At 43.1% G+C, this 18,293-nt stretch overlaps 2 protein-coding genes and 1 long non-coding RNA gene across 6 annotated transcripts in view; 2 read left to right on the forward strand and 1 right to left on the reverse strand.

Annotated features, from left to right (window-relative positions):
- LOC125928259 (uncharacterized) overlaps nucleotides 1–6,170 on the forward strand; it is a 36,168-nt gene extending 29,998 nt beyond the window's left edge. The window contains exon 4 of the long non-coding RNA XR_007459610.1: nucleotides 6,085–6,170. This is a non-coding gene — a long non-coding RNA (uncharacterized LOC125928259). The remainder of the gene's footprint in view (nucleotides 1–6,084) is intronic.
- The window catches only part of STAG3 (stromal antigen 3), a 27,751-nt gene extending 9,658 nt beyond the window's left edge, over nucleotides 1–18,093 (reverse strand). For 3 of the 4 annotated variants that reach the window (XM_049638872.1, XM_049638871.1, XM_049638870.1), the window contains exons 1-23: nucleotides 17,736–18,093; nucleotides 16,900–17,061; nucleotides 15,452–15,554; nucleotides 14,947–15,063; nucleotides 11,279–11,375; nucleotides 10,235–10,311; nucleotides 9,732–9,936; nucleotides 9,068–9,219; nucleotides 6,136–6,209; nucleotides 5,010–5,133; nucleotides 4,190–4,288; nucleotides 3,901–3,980; nucleotides 3,164–3,271; nucleotides 2,782–2,896; nucleotides 2,514–2,619; nucleotides 2,269–2,372; nucleotides 1,907–1,999; nucleotides 1,692–1,781; nucleotides 1,232–1,432; nucleotides 1,041–1,111; nucleotides 849–936; nucleotides 294–374; nucleotides 119–211 (exon numbers count right to left, since the gene is read on the reverse strand). In XM_049638872.1, coding sequence (XP_049494829.1) covers nucleotides 119–211; nucleotides 294–374; nucleotides 849–936; nucleotides 1,041–1,111; nucleotides 1,232–1,432; nucleotides 1,692–1,781; nucleotides 1,907–1,999; nucleotides 2,269–2,372; nucleotides 2,514–2,619; nucleotides 2,782–2,896; nucleotides 3,164–3,271; nucleotides 3,901–3,980; nucleotides 4,190–4,288; nucleotides 5,010–5,133; nucleotides 6,136–6,209; nucleotides 9,068–9,219; nucleotides 9,732–9,936; nucleotides 10,235–10,311; nucleotides 11,279–11,375; nucleotides 14,947–15,063; nucleotides 15,452–15,554; nucleotides 16,900–17,051 — 2,430 coding nt within the window. In that variant the 5' untranslated portion in view covers nucleotides 17,052–17,061; nucleotides 17,736–18,093. The remainder of the gene's footprint in view (nucleotides 1–118; nucleotides 212–293; nucleotides 375–848; nucleotides 937–1,040; nucleotides 1,112–1,231; nucleotides 1,433–1,691; nucleotides 1,782–1,906; nucleotides 2,000–2,268; nucleotides 2,373–2,513; nucleotides 2,620–2,781; nucleotides 2,897–3,163; nucleotides 3,272–3,900; nucleotides 3,981–4,189; nucleotides 4,289–5,009; nucleotides 5,134–6,135; nucleotides 6,210–9,067; nucleotides 9,220–9,731; nucleotides 9,937–10,234; nucleotides 10,312–11,278; nucleotides 11,376–14,946; nucleotides 15,064–15,451; nucleotides 15,555–16,899; nucleotides 17,062–17,735) is intronic. The other variant, XM_049638873.1, reaches the window with a different exon arrangement.
- The window catches only part of GPC2 (glypican 2), an 11,690-nt gene continuing 8,943 nt past the window's right edge, over nucleotides 15,547–18,293 (forward strand). Inside the window, exon 1 of the mRNA XM_049638875.1 lies at nucleotides 15,547–16,219. The gene's annotated coding sequence lies outside the window, so the exon portion shown is untranslated. The remainder of the gene's footprint in view (nucleotides 16,220–18,293) is intronic.

The raw sequence follows: 18,293 nt of genomic DNA on the forward strand, positions 1-18,293 counted from the left end.
GAAGAGGACAGGATATTCACAAGACAGAAATTACACAGCTAATTTCTCCTTAGAACAAGGCTTCCTCAGACCATGAGAAGTGACATGCCTCCTTGGTCCCACTTGAGGAAATGCTAACCTGCTCCTGGATCTCAGAAGCCACATCCGAGAGGCAGCTCTGGCAGAGTTCGCAGAATGCCACCATCCTGTCCTTCAAACTCAACAGCTGCTTCTGTGGAGACAGTGGTTTGAGGAGGAGGAATGGAGACACAGGCTCCTCCATTCCCACTCTCCCTACTCAGACCCATATTCACCTGGGAAGCACCTGATCCAGAAAGGTGGGTTAGTGTCCACAGAATGGAAAAATAGACAAGAGTCAAGGCTGGCAGCATCACCTGTAACAACCAAATGTTACAAAAATGGGGGAGTCAGGAGTGAAGGGCAGAAAGGGAAAGAGGGAGGAAGAGAGAAAGGAAAAGACAGAAAGCAACACAAAGGAGTGAAGAGAGAAAATGAGATTAGAAGAGACCTGATTCCTTCTCTGGGGGAAAAAGATCTGATTCTGTACAATCTTCAGAGCATTCTGTCTTGGACAGGAATGCCACCTCTTCTTTATTTATCTGATGTCTCCTACAATTCCTCAACATTATCCTTGACTCCCCGGGAACCAGAGAGGATGGCTGTTTTCAGGCACTGGAAAGTACAGTTCACCTTCTAAAGTGGAACTGAAGGAAAGATATGCACATGCTCTTCCTCTCGTGTCTCCTCTGCACCCCTGGGACTAGAACTGCCTGGGATAGTCGGCCACCTGGGACACAGGGCCCTTAAAAACTCCCCTCTGCCTCCACATCTCCGACTCATCTACTTGCCTGGTGAGGAACTTCTCCTGTGTCCACAGCCTTCCGGAGGAGTCGGAAGCATGGCTCATAGAGCTCCCAGCGAGTCAGGTCGTGAGCACTTTGGGGAAGAGATGGAAACATGATGCAGGAACAGAATGAGAGGAATCACCACCACAGACACCAGTAGAAATAGGAAGAGGGAATGGGAGGTGAGCTGCTCACTTGTAGAAGGCAGACAGGCGCTTCAGAGTGGCCGCCAGGCTGTACACCTCATCCTCATCTAGGAAGGACGACTGAGGGAGAGAAAAGGTCCACAACAGGATTTTCCCAAGAACGCATAGATCCACATTCCCCATCTAGCGGCCCCTCGGACCCAAGTTTGGGGCTTCCCATATTTCAGCCCCAGTTCCTACCTGCAGCAGCTCTTCAAGTTCTTGCTGGAAGCGGTCGCTCAGCAGATCCACCAGCTGGCTGCGGGCAAAGTCTACCCGGCCGAAGAACGTGAACTCAGGATTACAGAGCAGATAGAGGGCATGAGCACCTGCCTCAAGCACCGTGGGTTCCGCGTGCTTCACCACCACCTCCTGGAGCTGCTGCAAGAACAGCTCCAGGTGCTGACAGAAAAAGAGATGGGAGAACACAGTGCTCTGGGCAAGGAAAAGAGGGGGCAAGTCTTCTGGAGGGGAGTGGGGTTGGGGGAGATGAGAAATACGATTGAAAGCATTAACTTTCAAGGGGAAGATGCCTATGGAAGGGAAGGCTTATTGATTTTTCTGGAACCTGGGTTCCTGAGAACCAGATACTGGCAGTGGAACCTTTGGTCCTACCAAGAAAGCAGCAAGGTGTAGGAACTTTACCTTCCTCTCTACTCACCTTCTCCAAGCGCCTCGTGCAGTAGATGTTGAGGTCAAAGTAGTTAAGAAGCTGGAGCAAGGGAGCAACCTTCTCCGCATCAGCTGAGAACTGTAGGGGTTGAGAGGGAGACCTAATCACTAGCTAATGTATGCTAAGTCTTACTCCCAGTCCTCACTGGGGGCCATTTCCTTTCACCTCTCATTCCCAGGTACTGAATGGTAGGGCAGCTCTACCTTGGCCAGGAGCTGGGGTAGCAGGGGGATGAGGTGCTCTGTCAGCTTCACCTTGTCATCGGCTTGGATCTTACGTTCTTTCGGGGTTAAGCCCTGGAATTAGTCATTTGGGGGTATAGGGAAAGATATGGAAAAACACTAGGTCCATAGGGAGTGCGTGTGTATCCCTCCTCCCCACAATCTCATCTGCCCAGGAAGGAAAAGATAATTCATTTGGCACCTCCTTCAAATTTATTTTTCTAGAAACAGAATTCTTTGAGGGGCAGAGAAGAGACACCCTAACCCAAGGCTTGAGGGTGAAGATAGACCATACCTGTCTGGACTTTTATTGCTAACCAACCCACCCACCCTTCACACCATACCTTCCTCCCAGTGATCCGCCCCACAGGTGGGTGACCTTCAGAAGCTTGCCGAACACTGGACACCAAGATCTCAATCAATGTGCTCTCCTGCACATCGTCCAAGTCTGGGTTGGCAGGAGGATGAAAACCAGAATAACAAATTAGCCACCCTCCATCTCCCAAGTCACCCCAACTCCCCCACTGCCCAGGACACCTATGCCTCATGGGGGAAATGACCCCTCCTCCAGCTACCAGGTGGCACGCACTCTGGTCCTTCTCCAGCAACAGGCTTGTCAGACTCTCCCAGTCCTTCAGCTGAGACCCTGCACAGTCCCACAGGCTGTCTACTAAATAAGCAGCATGGTTATGGAGCTGTGGAAGAAGGTACATGTTAAGTTACTGAAGCTATGTTAGAAAATTCTGGGAAGTGGCTACTGACAAACCATGTCTCTCCTTCCTGTAGTGCCAGTCCCATCCTTTTCTACTCACAGGTCTTTATGCACAACAGCCAAATAGTTCCTTCCCATACGTCACCTCACTTTCCACAAAGAAGGACAGCAGAAGGTGGAAGAAAGTTCTCTGGGCACGTGGACTTCTGCGTCGCTCTCTCCCACTGACCATTTTAGTCTCACACTCAGGGTAGAAGAGCCTGGTAGAACAAACACAGGGAAAGGGCACACCTGGGAGCAAATGAGGAGTGGAATAATCTCCATGAAAGAAAGAAAGAGTCCAAGGAGACGTGTGAGGAAAAGAGGTGCAGAGCCAAGGAAAGCCTCAAGGAGTTAAGAGGGGGAAAGCAACAAAAGAGAGACTTTAACAGGTATGCGGGGTGGTCATTGGGAAGAGCAGCAGCAGACACAGGAGAAAAAACAACACAGGAGGGTGTTAAAGGAACAAATGAGAGGACCCTACTCACTTCCAGTAGAGAAACTCCCCTGCAGCAGAGGCCAGGGCTCGGTTAGAGGCATATACAACTGGGTAGATGCCCTCACAGTCTGCATCTGTCAGCACCCCTTCCATGTTCCTGCCAAGAGAAAAGGAGAAAAAGCAGGTGGATATGAAGGATGTCCCCTAGCACAACTGGGGCTAGAAACACAAAGAGGCAAATAAGGATTTGGAACAATCCAAAAGAGGAACAACAACAACAAAAATCAATGAGGATTAGCTGACAAAGAACTTTTATTATTATTTTTATTATTTTTTTTTAATATTTAATTTTTTTAACACTTATTTATTACTGAGAGACAGAGAGAGACAGAGCATGAGCAGGGGAGGGGCTGAGAGACGGGGAGACACAGAATCCAAAGCAGGCTCCAGGCTCTGAGCTGTCAGCACAGAGCCCGATGCAGGGCTCGAACTCACAAACCGCGAGATCATGACCTGAGCCGAAGTCGGACGCTTAACCGAAAGAGCCACCCAGGCGCCCAAGAACTTTTAAATGAAGAGTGGAAAACAGAAAAGTATGGAGAGTTAGAGAAGATAAGAAATATCCCCCCTGGAGATCCTGCAACTCAGGAATGACCTGTCTTTCAACCTGTTACAGAAAGAAGAGTCAACCTGTGACAAGCGGAGGGACAGGACTCTGGAAGGGCCTGCCTAATGCTGGAAAGGTAGAAGTCTGAGATGCGTGCCTCCCCATTCCCCAGGACTCACTTAAGGATGAGTGTTAGTAACTTGACAGCTTCCACCGCCACATCATACTCTCGGTCCATGACCATGGAAACCATCCGGTCCTATAAGGAGAGAGAACGTTGCTCAGTACTTCATTGTATCCATCCCAAATCATTACGCTCTCTTAGAATTTGAGAGATTCCTAAAGAGAATGAGTAGGCAGAGGCTGGGATAGCTGTAGACACATAAGAGCAATAGGAATGGAAAGATGGGGTGAGGGAAACAGGAACCAAAGAAAGAGCCAAGCACAGGAATACTGTCCCAATTTTACCTTAAAGCGGCTGGTAAAGAGCTCCAGACGGGCAGTCAAATCCCGGCTGCCATACAGCCCTTTTAGAGCCTTGAGACACTTCAGACGGACTTCGCGATGCTATTGAGGAAAATGGAATATGACTAACTATTCCTCTACTCAACCCCCACTGGGCTTCCATGCCCCTCTCTCAGATTACTCTTTCTGGGCTTTGGTGTCCTCTATGCTGAGGACTTTGGGGTGACTCAGAGACAACAGACAGCTGTCTTCTTATATAAAAAAATGAAAAGATCACAGCAGAATTTAGCAATCATAATGAAAAGGATCTTTGGGGCACCCGGATGGCTGAGTTGGTTCAGTGTCCAACTCTTGATTTCAGCTAAGGTCATAATCTCATAGTTCATGGGATCGAGACCTGCGTTGAGCTGTGCACTGGCATTGTGGAGCCTGCTTGGGATTCTCTTTCTCTCCTCCTTCTCTGCCCCTCCCCCACTCACACCCTCTGTCTCTCTCTCAAAAATAAATAAACATTAAAAAAAAGAAAAGGATCTTTTGGCTATCACCCTAGCACCTGTATCACCAATCCATTAATAGCTTTCTTGCTTTTTTCTAGGGAAAGTTTTTCTCTACTCTGGTTTTAAGGTGTTCATCTCCTGGATATATCTTTCTCTCTTCTACCTCATCCTACCCTCCCCAATACTGCGGAGTTTTGAGGTTCACTGTCTTGATGGGCTGATCACTAGTGAAGCTCCTAAGCAGCAGGGCCAGGAAAAGCTGTGATGTCTTGAGACAGGGAAGATGGTGAGGGTAACAGAGGAAAAGAAGCTGACTCAACACTGACCTTATCATGCAAGGTCCAGCCAATATATTTCAAATAGCTGTCAGTGAGGAAAGATGTGCTGTAGCTTTGCATCCAAGACCCAATCTCTTCAATGCAGATAGCACGGATCTCAGGAAGGATGTCCCTAGGCACAGAGAGATAAACTGACCCCTATCACCATCTTTCTCTAAATTCACTTTCCATCCACCCAGACATCTCCCTGCCATAGAAGAATCTACTTTCTTGACTGAACAACATGCTCCAAGCCTTTCATTTTTCCCTCCCAATGTAAATATATAAACAATAAATATTTTCTAGGGGCACCTGGGTGGCTTGCTTGGTTGAGCATCTGACTCTTGATTTTGGCTCAGATTATGATCTCATAATTCGTGAGTTTGAGCACCATGATGGGCTCTGTGCTGACAGCACAGAGCCTGCTTGGGATTCTCTCTCTCTCTCTCTCTCTCTCTCTCTCTCTCTCAAATAAATATTTAAAAATAAAAAATTAACATTTTTTTGGTAATACTGCATAAAATAATTGAGCTTATTTTCCATGCCCCTTTTAAAACTGACTTTGGAAGTCAGTTTAACTGTTGGCCAAATTTCCACTTGAAGAAAATATTAAATCAGCTGAAGAGTTCTGGAAAGGCAGAGGTTGAAATCTAGGTAACAGTGAGAAAAAAAATATGGATGCTATTTTTAACTTAATTCCACCAGTTCTTTTAAACAGTGTAAAACTCCCCTGCCTTTAGCCCAGTGAAACAGCAGGCTGCGCTAGGAAAAGGCCTGCCAAGTTGCAAATGCTCAGAAAAGCCCTGCCTTTTGTCTCTCTGCTGTGGTCTTCTCAGGTCTCAAGCTCCAGGAAGATGGGGAAGGGAAGATCTTAGGCAAAGCTGGAGCAGAATAATACTCAACAGTGCCTTATTCTCTTATTTTCTCTCCCAAAAGAGCTTACAAGAGCCTCTGGAGTTGGGGGTGAACTAAACCTTACTAATTTAAAACATCTGTTGTCAAAGTTTTTGCTCCAGCTGCATTTGCACTAGGACTAACCAAATTACCAGGGTTATAACGGAGGGACATCTTGCTACGTTTACAGATTCCATAACCAAGGACCAGCTGTTTCAACGAGAGGAGCGCATTCACTCACCTGTACCGATGCACAAAGACCCCCCTGAAGAGCGCATTCATCATCCCCTCAATCTCCTCTTGATGTTCTTGGAGCTGGAAGACAGGGAGTAACAGGTCAATCTTTCTTGTGCCCCAAAAGTATATAGAAAAGTATGACTTCCACTTACTTCCTTTTATTACAGGACATAATCTGAACCCCTGATATCCTAGGTTTCTTTTCAACCTTCTAAATTCTGGAAGAAGCTGTAGAGTCAACCACCGACTCAGAGGATTCTTTGTGTTTGGAAAAAATAATATCACCTCTGGGTCTGGTTATTTTTGGCTATTCAGAGGCACTAGCTGGTAGTTACACAGATTTTTTGACTTACAATTGAGAACATGAATTTTTAAATAAATGCAGTTTATTTGATAGAAATAGAAAACCTAGCAGAAGAAGAAAAGGAAGAGATTAGACCAATGGTCCTCAACTAGGGCCCCTCAAGGCACATTTAGCAACTTCTGAAAACATTTTTGGTGGTCACTAATGGGAGGGGGTACTACTGCCATCTAGTGGATAGAGTCCAGGGATGCTGTTAAACATTCTGCAATGTCAAGACAGGCCCCAGGTCAACAGTGCCATTGTTGAGAAACCCTGGATTAGATGAATAGATATCAAGGAAGCAGAATTATAAAGGAACACAACTGACCCTACCTCTTCAATAAATCAATATATGGGGAGGGGGGGGATGGGAGAGGCAGAGGTTAAAAGAGGCTTAAGAAATACAACAAATGCAATGCATCATAATCCTTAATTAGATCCTGGTTGGAATTAATCAGATATAAAAGCCATTTTGGGGATACACAGGGAAATTTAAATATGAATTGGAATTAGAAAATATTAAGGAATAATTAATATTTTTGAATGTGAAAATGGTATTGAGTTAATGCAGGAATAATTTTTTTGGATGATAAGTTTTAAAATAATTTTCAGAGAACATATTTAAGTCTTTAGGTGGAAATACCAGTATATATATAATTTACTATAAAATAAAAAAATAACTGGGGCACCTGGGTGGCTCAGTCAGTTAAGTGTCTGACTTCAGCTCAGGTCATGAACTTGCGGTTCATGGGTTTGAGCTCTGCTTCAGGCTGTGTGCTGACAGCTCAGAGCCTGGAACCTGCTTCGGATTCTGTGTCTCGCTCTCTCTCTGCTCCTCCCCCACTCATTCTCGCTCGCTCTCTCTCTCAAAAATAAACATTAAAAAAAATTTAAATAACAAAAAATTAGAAGAAACAAATATAATGAAATATTAGTTGTTAAATCTAGATAATTCGTATATGATGTTCACTCTGCCAGTGTTTCTCTCTGTCAGAATGTTTGGGAAATTTCATATTGAAAAGAAAAGGAAAGAGAGAGAGGGACAGAAGGAGGAAAAGTTGTCATCAGTACCAATTTCTATAGAAGTTTGGAAAAAGGAAATTAAGAAAAGACCACTGACTATAGGGATTAAAAAGTCAGTGGTTGGGGCGCCTGGGTGGCTCAGTTGGTTAAGCGTCTGACTTCAGCTCAGGTCACGATCTCGCGGCACGTGAGTTTGAGCCCTGTGTCGGGCTCTGGGCTGATGACTCAGAGCCTGGAGCCTGCTTCTGATTCTGTGTCTCCCTCTCTCTCTGTCCCTCCCCCATTCATGCTCTGTCTCTCTCTGTCTCAAAAATAAATAAACGTTAAAAAAAAAAGTAAAAAAAAAAGTCACTGTTTTGGAAAGAATAATTTCAAAGAAAAATGGGGAGAGAAGCTAGGTAGTAAAAAATGGATTCAGTTGGATATTAAGGAAGTAAGAAAATACTAAAAAGGATAGAAATGGAGTAGTTCATAGAGAGAAAGAGTAAAGGGAAGATTCAAAGGCCTACAGACATTTCTAAGTGAAGAGAACAGTGGGGAGAGAGGGATTAAAAACAAAAAGAGAAATAATGACTGATAAAGCAAGAGCCTAGACAAGTAAAAAAAAAAAGATTCACGGTATTATACATAGGATATGAGACAGACCTAATACACATAAGGTTTAAGATCATACTGACATTGAAAATAGTAAGAGAGAGTAAGGAAAGAAGGTTTACCATGGAAGAAATCTTGGTGAGGGGTGAGAAGACAGTCAATTGTTGTGGTTAGGCATGGGGAGTCCTGCCAACCTCATGCTGGAGGAGTCTCAGATACTAAGAGATATTACTAAGAGAGAGTAGGGGGAAAATCAGTGTCTCATGACAGGCACAGCTGTTTGAGGGTTTAATCAGTGTAAAAGATTTTGTTAGAGCTTATGTCCTCCAGTTGTCTTTAAGTATAAAAGGAAATAAACCAAGTGTCCACTATGTGCCAGACTATTCACTCACCATCTATTTAATCTTCATAAAAAGGTAGAATTATCCCCTTTTTTAAAGAAAAGGAAATGGAAGCTTGGAAGTTATATAAGGCCATGGAACTGGTAGCTAATTGGAACAGTCCAGGAGTGATTGAAAAGCCAGTCACTTTCCAGTCCTCAAACAGTTGGCCTCCCTCATCAGTGGTTGGCCTTTAATACTCTGGTGATCTCCAGACTATATAGTTGACCAGAAAGTCAAAAATTAACTCCTTGCATGAGACGCAAGCACAGCACTTAAAAACATTCCTGGTAATGAATGTAGATAATGGAAACTAAGCAAAAGTGGGATTATAAAGAACTCTAAAATTTACTCTGAGTTAGAACTAATTCATTGAGATCACATCCCAGAAACAAGATAAGCATGCAATGACCTCTGACAGGATGGGTCTATTAGACTACTGTCAGACTCCACTGTTCATGACCCAAAAGGTTGCTTAGGGGCCTGTGCCTTACAAGAGAGAAGTGTGTGGGCAGGGGTGAAACGGGCTTCAGCAACAGTGGATGAAGCTGAGAGGGGGGGGGGTGGGGGGGGAAGAGGCAGGGAACACTTTTTACCTCTTTGCGTTTCTCCAACAGGCTCTCCAGTCGCTCAGGAGCTCTCTGTCCTGGTCCCTTATTTCGTTCAGCCTCATACTGCCGCTGATTATTGTCTTTGTGCAGACTCAGTTGGAGGGCAACTCTTACCAGGGAGGTCATTAGCTTCATGGCTTTGAGCCAGGAAAAACAAGAAAAGGGAATTTTTACTTAGGTCAGAGGAGGGAGGACAGATTTTAAAAAGGAAGAAAAAAAAGCATCTTGTGGTTCCAGTGGGAAGAAGAGGAGGAAGCAGGGAGTGGGGCACTTGGGGGTAACCCACCATGGCTGCTGCCACCTCTGCCACAGAAAGAAAGAAAAGAAGGAAAGAAAAAGGAAGGGGACTCAAAATGAAAAGCTAGAGCGGGTGACCCTAAAATCCTAAGACTGTTCTGGACATTTTTTTTCTCCCCCTTTTGGGCTTCTTTTAATCCTCAGCATGTTCCCAGCTGTTGAGCTATAAGAAACAAGTTAAGACTGGAAACTGTCACTGTAATCTATCCTTTTTTGCAATACTACTAGTGAGAAACTTGGTTGAAGTTCAGGGTAAAAGAAGCCAGGGCTTGAAAGGCTAAGAAGAATTCAGAGACCAGAGAACACAGGAAATCCCCAAAAGAACATTTATACACTAAAAATGAATGCTCACCAGCCAGGGTGCTAGTGTGACGGAAGGCACGGACTTGGGAGTCTGAGAGGCCAGTGAGCAGGGAGATGAGGTTGTCCATAGGGAAGCCGTCATAGAGGAGGCTATACTGGCACTGATAGACCAATGTTTTCACAAATTCACAGAAACTGCCCTGGAACTTCTTCCAGGATGGACCCGGTGCTGTCAGGGGATACTCTCCTGAATCCTATAGAAGGGTTTATGAACTGAATGAGAAAAAGTACTACCAAGTCTATGAAACCATAGGGACTTTGGATGTCAAAACCCAATAGTATAGTAAAAATCTTTCTCTGTTATACCTCATTTCCTGCTATTCTCAACTTCAGAGGCATATTCAGATAACATCTATGGGTCCCTTTTGCCCCCAAGAGATTGAACTCCTTCTTCCAAAAGCTATCCTATTTCCCACAGTTAGAAAGAAGGGGATAATGGGCCTTGTGTTTTGAAATAAGTGTGGCAAGAGAATTCTGATTGTCTTCCTCCACCTCATTAAACTGTTCTGTTAGGTGCCGGATGATCTCTGAGTTGGACATCTTCTTGAACATCTCGGAGGTTACATTGCCTGAGGAATGGAGGAGGTGAAGTAGTTACAAGAAAAATAACAGGACACTGTGACCATTTGCACATACACCTGAAGATGAGCTAGGAAATATACTGAAAAGAGCATAGGTGGGGAATCAGAAAACCTAAATCCCAGTCCTAAACCTGCTGCCATCAAACTGTGTATCTGCTGTTAAAGCAACCTTTCTAGAAAACCCAAAGGAATCAAGCAATGGAAAAGAATAGTTTAAAAAAAAAATCCTGGGGCACCTGGGTGGCTCAGTCAGTTGGGTGTCCAACTTTGGTTCAGGTCATGATCTCATGGCTCATGAGTTTGGGCCCCATGTCGGGCTCTGTGCTCACAACTCAGAGCCTGGAGCCTGCTTGGGATTCTGTGTCTCTGGCTCTCTTTGCCTCTCCCCTGCTCACACTCTGTTTCTCTCTCTCTCTCTCAAAAACAAATAAACATTACAATTTTTTTCTTTAAACCCAAATAAAAAATAAATAAAGCAAAAAAACCACACAAATTCTGGATTCTTATAACACAACCTGCCTGAGATTATCTTACCCCAATAAGTTAGGTCATGACCTGTGGGGATCTGGGGAATCCACAGCTTCAGTGGAGAAATATGGAAGGAAGTATCTGAGAAATAGGGAATAATGAAGGATGATTTCATCTAAAGATAGGAAGACTAAAAGATGTCTAATGGTCTATTTTCAAATTTGTGAGTATCATTGGCCTCACATTAGTGTGATTAGTTACTTTTCCCCAAAGGGTCTTATCTCCAAACCAAACCAACATAGTTCCCTAACTGGACCACTTTCCTACTTACCAATCTACAATGTGGTCAAATCAGTGAAACTTTTCATATGCTTAACCTTCTCTCTTTATTTAGGCGATTCCTAGTCCTACTCATCTAAATGTAGCAAAAGTTCTATAACATAGGAGCAAAGGGCTAGGGATTAGAAAGGGGTAGGAGTTTCCTTACCTTTACATCCACAAGATCGGATGAAAAAGTTAACGAGTTCCAGGAATCCTGCATCCTGGTCTTGCTTGTAGGTATCCAGCCACTCATCCACCAAAGACTAGGAAAAAAAAGGTGGATGATTTCTATTTCTGGCAATATGACAGAATGGAAATCCTGTATGATTGTACCAACTGAAACAGCTAAACTTCTGATTAAAATGTTAAAAACATCTTTTAAAACGTATTGCTGAACTGGAATGAAAGGTAGAATTCCGTATAGGCCCAAAATGAAGTGAGGGTAGCAATCCTGGGAGATAAGGAAGCTGATTCTTGCCCTGAGGGTTCTATGGAACCCCAGGAACCATGACTTTCTGTCCAGATAGCTGCATGGAATGCAGAGCATAGGAGATCGAGCTTTTGGGCTTTCCAAGAAGAGAGGTCCAAAAGGAGGCTCCTGCGATAAAGCGAGGTGCTGCAAAAAGTCATGTTAGCATGAAAACAGGAATGAAAAATAAACCCACAGGTCAGAAGGGGACAGCATGAACACCAGCTTGTTAGGACGTTAACGTGGGGTGGAAGGAAAAAAAAGAACTCGTCCTTGAAAATTCATAACCGCATGTCAGCTCTCAGGTCTAGATTTGCAGTCTAGATCCACACTCCCTATACGACCAGAATACTCTCAATTAGAGAATTTAATTCAAAGTGATTGTGGAGGGTCCCCAGTCAACTACAGCCAAGCCAAGCCAAGCAGGTTCCTCTCTTAAAAACACACCTTTAAAAACAAACAAACAAACAAACAAACAAACAAACCACACCTTTAATTCAGGCCCCAAAGAATTCCAAAATATAGAACTCCAAAATATAGGGTCCAAAGTATAGAACTCCAAGAGACAATGAGCAGCTCAAAGTGTGAAACTTAGTAAAGAAATAAGGCACTGAAAGTAAGAATTAGCAGAAAAAACAGCAGAATCATATTCATAGATTTCAAACATTAAAGTTATCACAGATTATAAATTATGCTATGAATAAAAAAATAAAAGTGAAGCTTTAAACCAGAAGCAAAGAACAATCAATTTTGAAAAAAGACCCCCCAAAAATCTGTAAAAATGAAAAAAAAAATGTAAAACCCATTTTAATGAATGGTTTAAAGGCAGATTGGACACAGAAAAACAAAAGCTGAGTGAACTAGAAGATTAAATCAAAGAAAGTATCCAAAATGCAGCCTGGACAGACTAACAGAAACAGTGACAGAGCTATTAAGAGACATGGAGAATAGAGTGAGAAGTTCTAATTAATGTCTAATTGAATTTCAGAACAAGATAATGGAATGACGAAGAGGCAGTATTTGAAAAGAATTTTCCATAGTTGTTGAAAGACCCCAATCTTTAGAGCCTGGAAGCCAATAGATTTCAAACATAACAGAGGAAAAGAAAATGTACACCTATAAACATTATACAAAACATCAGAACACAAAAGCAAAATAAATCTCAAAAACAGGGCAAAAAGAGATCACTTACAAAGGATCTGCATATAACACTTACAAACAAAACCACTTACAAATTAGATTTGAACTAATCCATAAGCCCCTAGCCATATGTGGCTATTAAAATTAAATCAAATGAAAATTAAAATCCGGTTCCACAGTCACACCAGTCACATTTCAAGTACTCAACAGCCACATGTGGCTAGTGAATACTATACTAAATGATGATATGCAACATTTCCATCATTACAAATTATTGTAGTAGATAGTGCTAACTTAAACTGACAGCTGACTTTCACCAGCAATAAGTGAAGTTAGAAGGCAGTGGAATAATCTTTCTAATGTGCTGAAGCAGAAAAATGTCCTCTTAGACTTCTACACCCAGAAAATAACCTTTCAAGAACAAGGGTAAAAGACATTTCATACAAGCAACAACAACAACAAAGAGTTAATAAACTCTACCTAACAAATTTTAAAGGAGAAACTCTGAACAGCAAGAGAATGAATTTTTACAGAAGATTTGAGAAGGAATGATAAATAAAATGATACAAATGCAGGTAAATACAAACAAACACTTTATAAAACAGCAATGTCTAATTTGTTGGAAAGGGAAATAGATACAAATAAAACACTACAAGACAGCATGTAAATTGGAAGGGGCAATTAGAATTAAAGTGTGCATAGGTCCTTATAGAAGACAGAATCCAAAAGCAAGGAAGTAAAGGAGAAAAAGAAACAGAAAAGCTAAGACAAAATGGAAGCACATAAAATGGGAGAAACAAATTCAAATGTATCAATAGTGCCAATAAATATAAATGAATCAAACTCTCTTGTTAAAGGAAAGATTGGCAGAATGGATTGAATAACATAATCTAGATATACGCTATATGCAGGAGACACACTCCAAACATACATAGATTGAAGGTAAAAGGATAAAAAAGGTATCAGACAAATAGTAACTAAAAATAAAGCTAGTATAGATTATGTTAATAAAAAAACAGAACTGTTTATCTTAAAATATAAAAAGTGACAGTAAATAACAATAAAAGGTTCAATTTACTAGGCAACAAATGCTCAAAATGCTTAAGGCAAAGATAGGCATGAATACAAAAGTAGTAACTAAAGAGAACATCTTTGTGGGTTTTAATACATCTCTCTGTAATTGACATACCAGACCAAAAACAAGGAAACCCTAACACCTAGTAGAAAGATCAAAACAGTATCACATTTGTACCATTTGGGAGTTTTGATCTCACCCTAGAGAACACTCTACCCAACAACTGGAGAATACACATCTTCTGTGAGCACAGGTGAAATAGTTTTGGAAATGGGTTAAATGCTAAGTAATAAAGCTAGTCTCCATAAGTTTCAAAGACCACATTTTCTGACTATAATGCAATAAAGTTAGAAATCAGTAACAAAAATATAAATAGAAAAACTTCCTATATTTGAAAATCTAAAACTGTTCTAGAAACTAAAAACCTATACTACACATCAATATGACTAAATCTCAAACAATCGAAGTACGTCACAGAAGACTATACATATAAAGAACTGCTCACTTATTTAAAAAAAACACATTCTCTGGTGACAAAAGTATAATGAAAGGCAAGGGAATGATTAACATAAAATTTACTCTAGTGGTTATCTCTGGGTGGTGAGGGGACTGTGGGGGCCAGCCAGGTGGAGAGAAGATCTACTGTGGCCCTATTAATGTTTCATTTCTTGAGGTGGGACTAGAGATCTGGGTGATTATTCAAAATTTTTAAATTATACATGAGCCTTCTACACTTTTAGATGATAATAGAATTACAATAAAATTATGGAAAAAGAAATGTGGAGAGAGAAAAAAGGATTAGGTGTAACTGTTAAAATGGAGCTAAAAAGTCACAAGGGTGAACAAGTTGCCACCCATAACATTTCCTCTCTAGACAATCCAATGCCTCTGCCTGCCTCCTCCATCAGTCAATAAAAGCAAAATCCACCTTGTTCTGTGACACTTTTAGGAAAGGAGCATTCTCTCTCATCCAAGGTCTCCCTTACATCATTCCAAGGATTCACTCCATGGTCTTATCTCTCTTTCCTGATATAGGTTATATTCCCTAACATGTCCACATTAAATCAATTTTGTAAACATTTGTCCTTCTCTTTTTATCCTACAAAGAGTGAGATAGTATCAAGAAACAGAGGGTGAGACACCGTTTTACCTGCATGTCACTTTTGGCAGCTTTCACAGCATCAAAAAGATCACTGGTTGGTGGTTCTGAGTCTTTCTGGCCATGACCACGTACCATTCGGGACCCCTTCTTTGGATGTTTGGCCACCTAGTAAGTATAAAGAGATCATGAATATCCTTAAAAAGTAGAAGTGATATTAACACTTAGTCTCATCATTGTCACACAAGTAGGCTTAAGCTGCCAATTTCACAGCAGAGTTTGAGTTACTGAGATCTGAAATAACTAATTCTTATATTGTGAACTTTATTATTTTCTTCTCTTTTAAAAAAGTCCCTTAGGCCCATTCCTATTTCTTTATGCCCTTACTACCCTTTTCTCTTATCTTTCTTCAAAATTTTCCCTATTCTTATTTTTGTCCCTTAATGCTCTTTAAATTTTATCCTTTCATCAAACATATCATCTGAGGCTTTTTCTAGGTTTTCTTTTGCTGCTTCCCAGACCAAATTCAAAAGCAAAACAAAACGGACTGACTCACTGGGGTTGTCCTGAGTGGTCGTTTTGCTGCTCTCTTCTTCACACTGTGTCTCAGGCTGTCTTCAAAGTCACTGCCTTCATCAGCTGACAAAGAATCACTATCCCTATGAGGGAATGTGGTTCTCCTTAGATACAACACCCCAGTCTTTATATACAAGGGTAAATGAATTAGAATTTCTTTGTCTCTGACTGTAGCCCTTTCTCTGTGAGAAAAATATATTCACATTTTCTTAAGATGTGTTGGGGTGTCTGGCTGGCTCAGTCAGTGGAATGTGTGGCTCTGGATCTTGAGGTTGTGGGTTCAAGCCCTGTTGGGTGTAGAGATTACTTAAAAATAAAATCTTTAGCGGGCATCTGGGTAGCTCAGTCGGTTAAGTGACTGACTCTTCATTTCAGCTCAGGTCATGATCTCACAGTTGTGAGATCGAGCCCTGCATCAGGCTCCATGCTGGGTGTGGAGCCTGCTAAGATTCTCTCTCTCCCTCTCCCTCTGCCCCTCCTCTGCTCATGCACATGTGTACTTTCTCTCAAAGTGAAATAAAGTCTTTTTTTTTTAAAAATAAGAGATGTGTTTACTGTTACAGGGAGTAGAGACAAAAATCTTAAAAGAAAGCTTTCACTTGAAGAGAGCAGTGAAGATGAAAAATGAGAAACTGAGATGGGTGAAGGACAACCTTTTCCTAATATTCTCTCTGAATAAGAAAATCAAGTGATATTCACTTAAACAGGCAGAGGGATCACTGCTGTGGCGAAAAATCAGCATGGCCTGGTAAGTCGCATATTACTCATATATAACTTGGATGTTAATATGTGCCTAGAGTTAAATTTCATCCCTTGAAAAAAGTTTGTAAGTTGTATTGACTAGAGTTAAATTTATAACAATAATATAATCTTCTCTCCAACAGTGGCACTGATAGAAATGAGTCAGAGGAAGCCAATTAAAAAAATAACCAGGAGATAAATCAGATCTTGTATGAGGTTATTTTATTCCTGGAAAGATAAAAAAGATATATTATTATAACCTTCACAAAACAAGCTGGTAAATGATAATAGAGGAGGATAGACAAACCTGTTTATAAAATCCCCAAATAAAGGATCACACACCAACCAACAAGTATATACTATTTGTCAGGAGCAAACAAAGAACTCTTCTCCCTCCCCCACCTCCCCACTCCCAACAGAGGATGTACATGCTGAACATACAAATATATGCAAGAAAAGTTTGTACAAATGGATGATAGGTTTGGAAGTGGATATATTATTTTTGATGTCTACAACATGTACGGCAGAGGGGGTAGAAAAACCCAATTAGCTAGCAAAGCAGGAGAGAGTCACTGCTCTGAGAGTGCATCTCTTAATGTTTACACAGAGGGGCAGACAGAGCTGAAAGCTGCCCCCACTGTGGGAGAAGGCCAGGCAATGCAACAAGCTCTCATCGACTCCACTCACCCCTCTGCAGTCTGGTCCGAGTCCCTGTCACCACAGGGCATATTGACAGACGAACTAGAAGATGCAGACAAGACCCTTTGTCTGCCTCCCGACGCTCTCCGCAGTGGGGAGGACACACTGCTTGGGGAGGAGGAGGACCGCAGCGTAGGCATGATGGTCGAGCTGCGGAAGTAAGGAGAGGAAAGGGCCTCTAGCCCACCGCGTCTCCAGCCTCAGCTCTGACCATCCCCTTCCTTTCTAAGGGAAGTGCTCTGCAACTCGGGGGTGGGGTGTGGGTGCGCACAAAAAATGACCGTCTTGACCTAAGGCATCTGGGGATTAGAGACATCACGGCCGCGCGTTTGGAATCCTCTCCAAGGCCGCCACGATGCGCACACCAGAGCCGCTTAAAGCAGACCCCTCTCTGCATGCGTCGGAGACGTAGATTGCCCGGTGCAAAGGAGACCAGCTCAAGCGGTACAAATTGAAAAAGAAAAAAAAGACCCCAGTCTTTCATTTTCAGGCTAGAACCTGATTCCACATAGAATGGAATGGGAAGCACTTAACGATTTACGGGCGCAGTCACCATTAGAACTGGAGCAGAAACACTGAGGGAGTAAAGGAAAACTCTCGTTCTCCACTTTTCCAGCAGATGGTATCTCTGACTGACCCTGGGGCAAGTGGACTGAGGAGCTTCCTAATCGCTGACGGGAGTGACTGTCAGTCTCTTGGGGCCTGGGGCTTGGGGTTCCTAGCTTCTGTGGAGGAAGCCATTGAGGCTTGGAGGAGGGTGGTTCCTCTCTCAGGGCCGGGAGTGCGGAGAGAGGGCGTATTCTTGGGTCAAAGAGGAGCCTCACTGTCTGAGCCTGGAATAGCGACGTCTGGCTGATCAGGGATGAGGAAAGATCACAGCCTTGGCTCCCTCGGGGTTCTGCGTTCTTCACCCCGCCACCAGAACAGGGGCCGGCTGCTTCTCTTCCGGTGGTGGAAGAATCCAGAAAAACGCGGGAAGGCGCGAGACACGTTGTGCGCAGGCGCGAGCTCAACGGCACGTCCCAGGACTGGAAATTGTCGCGAGGCTTGGGCGTCTGCGAGCTCGTGTTCACCACGTTACAGTCACGCTGCTCCAGCAGCCTCGTGCGGCCCGAGCTCTTCGAGCTCTTTGGCGTGCCGCCCCGTCACGTGGACTCAGGCGCGCTGATCCCTGGCTTTAGCCCTGCTCCACCTCGGTCCCGCCCCCGCTGCCCCCAATTTCCCCCTCCATTGGTCGGGCTTCGCACTAGACTTGTAGCCCCTTCACTCTGGCTTCTCAACTGCCATAGGCTGGGTTCCACCGAGGCCCCGCCTTTCGAATAGGGTAGCCACGCCCCAAGAAAGGCCACGCCCCTCCCCCACCAGCCTCTTTAGTTCCGCCG

This window comes from Panthera uncia, chromosome E3 (assembly GCF_023721935.1).
Source record: "Panthera uncia isolate 11264 chromosome E3, Puncia_PCG_1.0, whole genome shotgun sequence".
Lineage (NCBI taxonomy): Eukaryota > Metazoa > Chordata > Mammalia > Carnivora > Felidae > Panthera > Panthera uncia.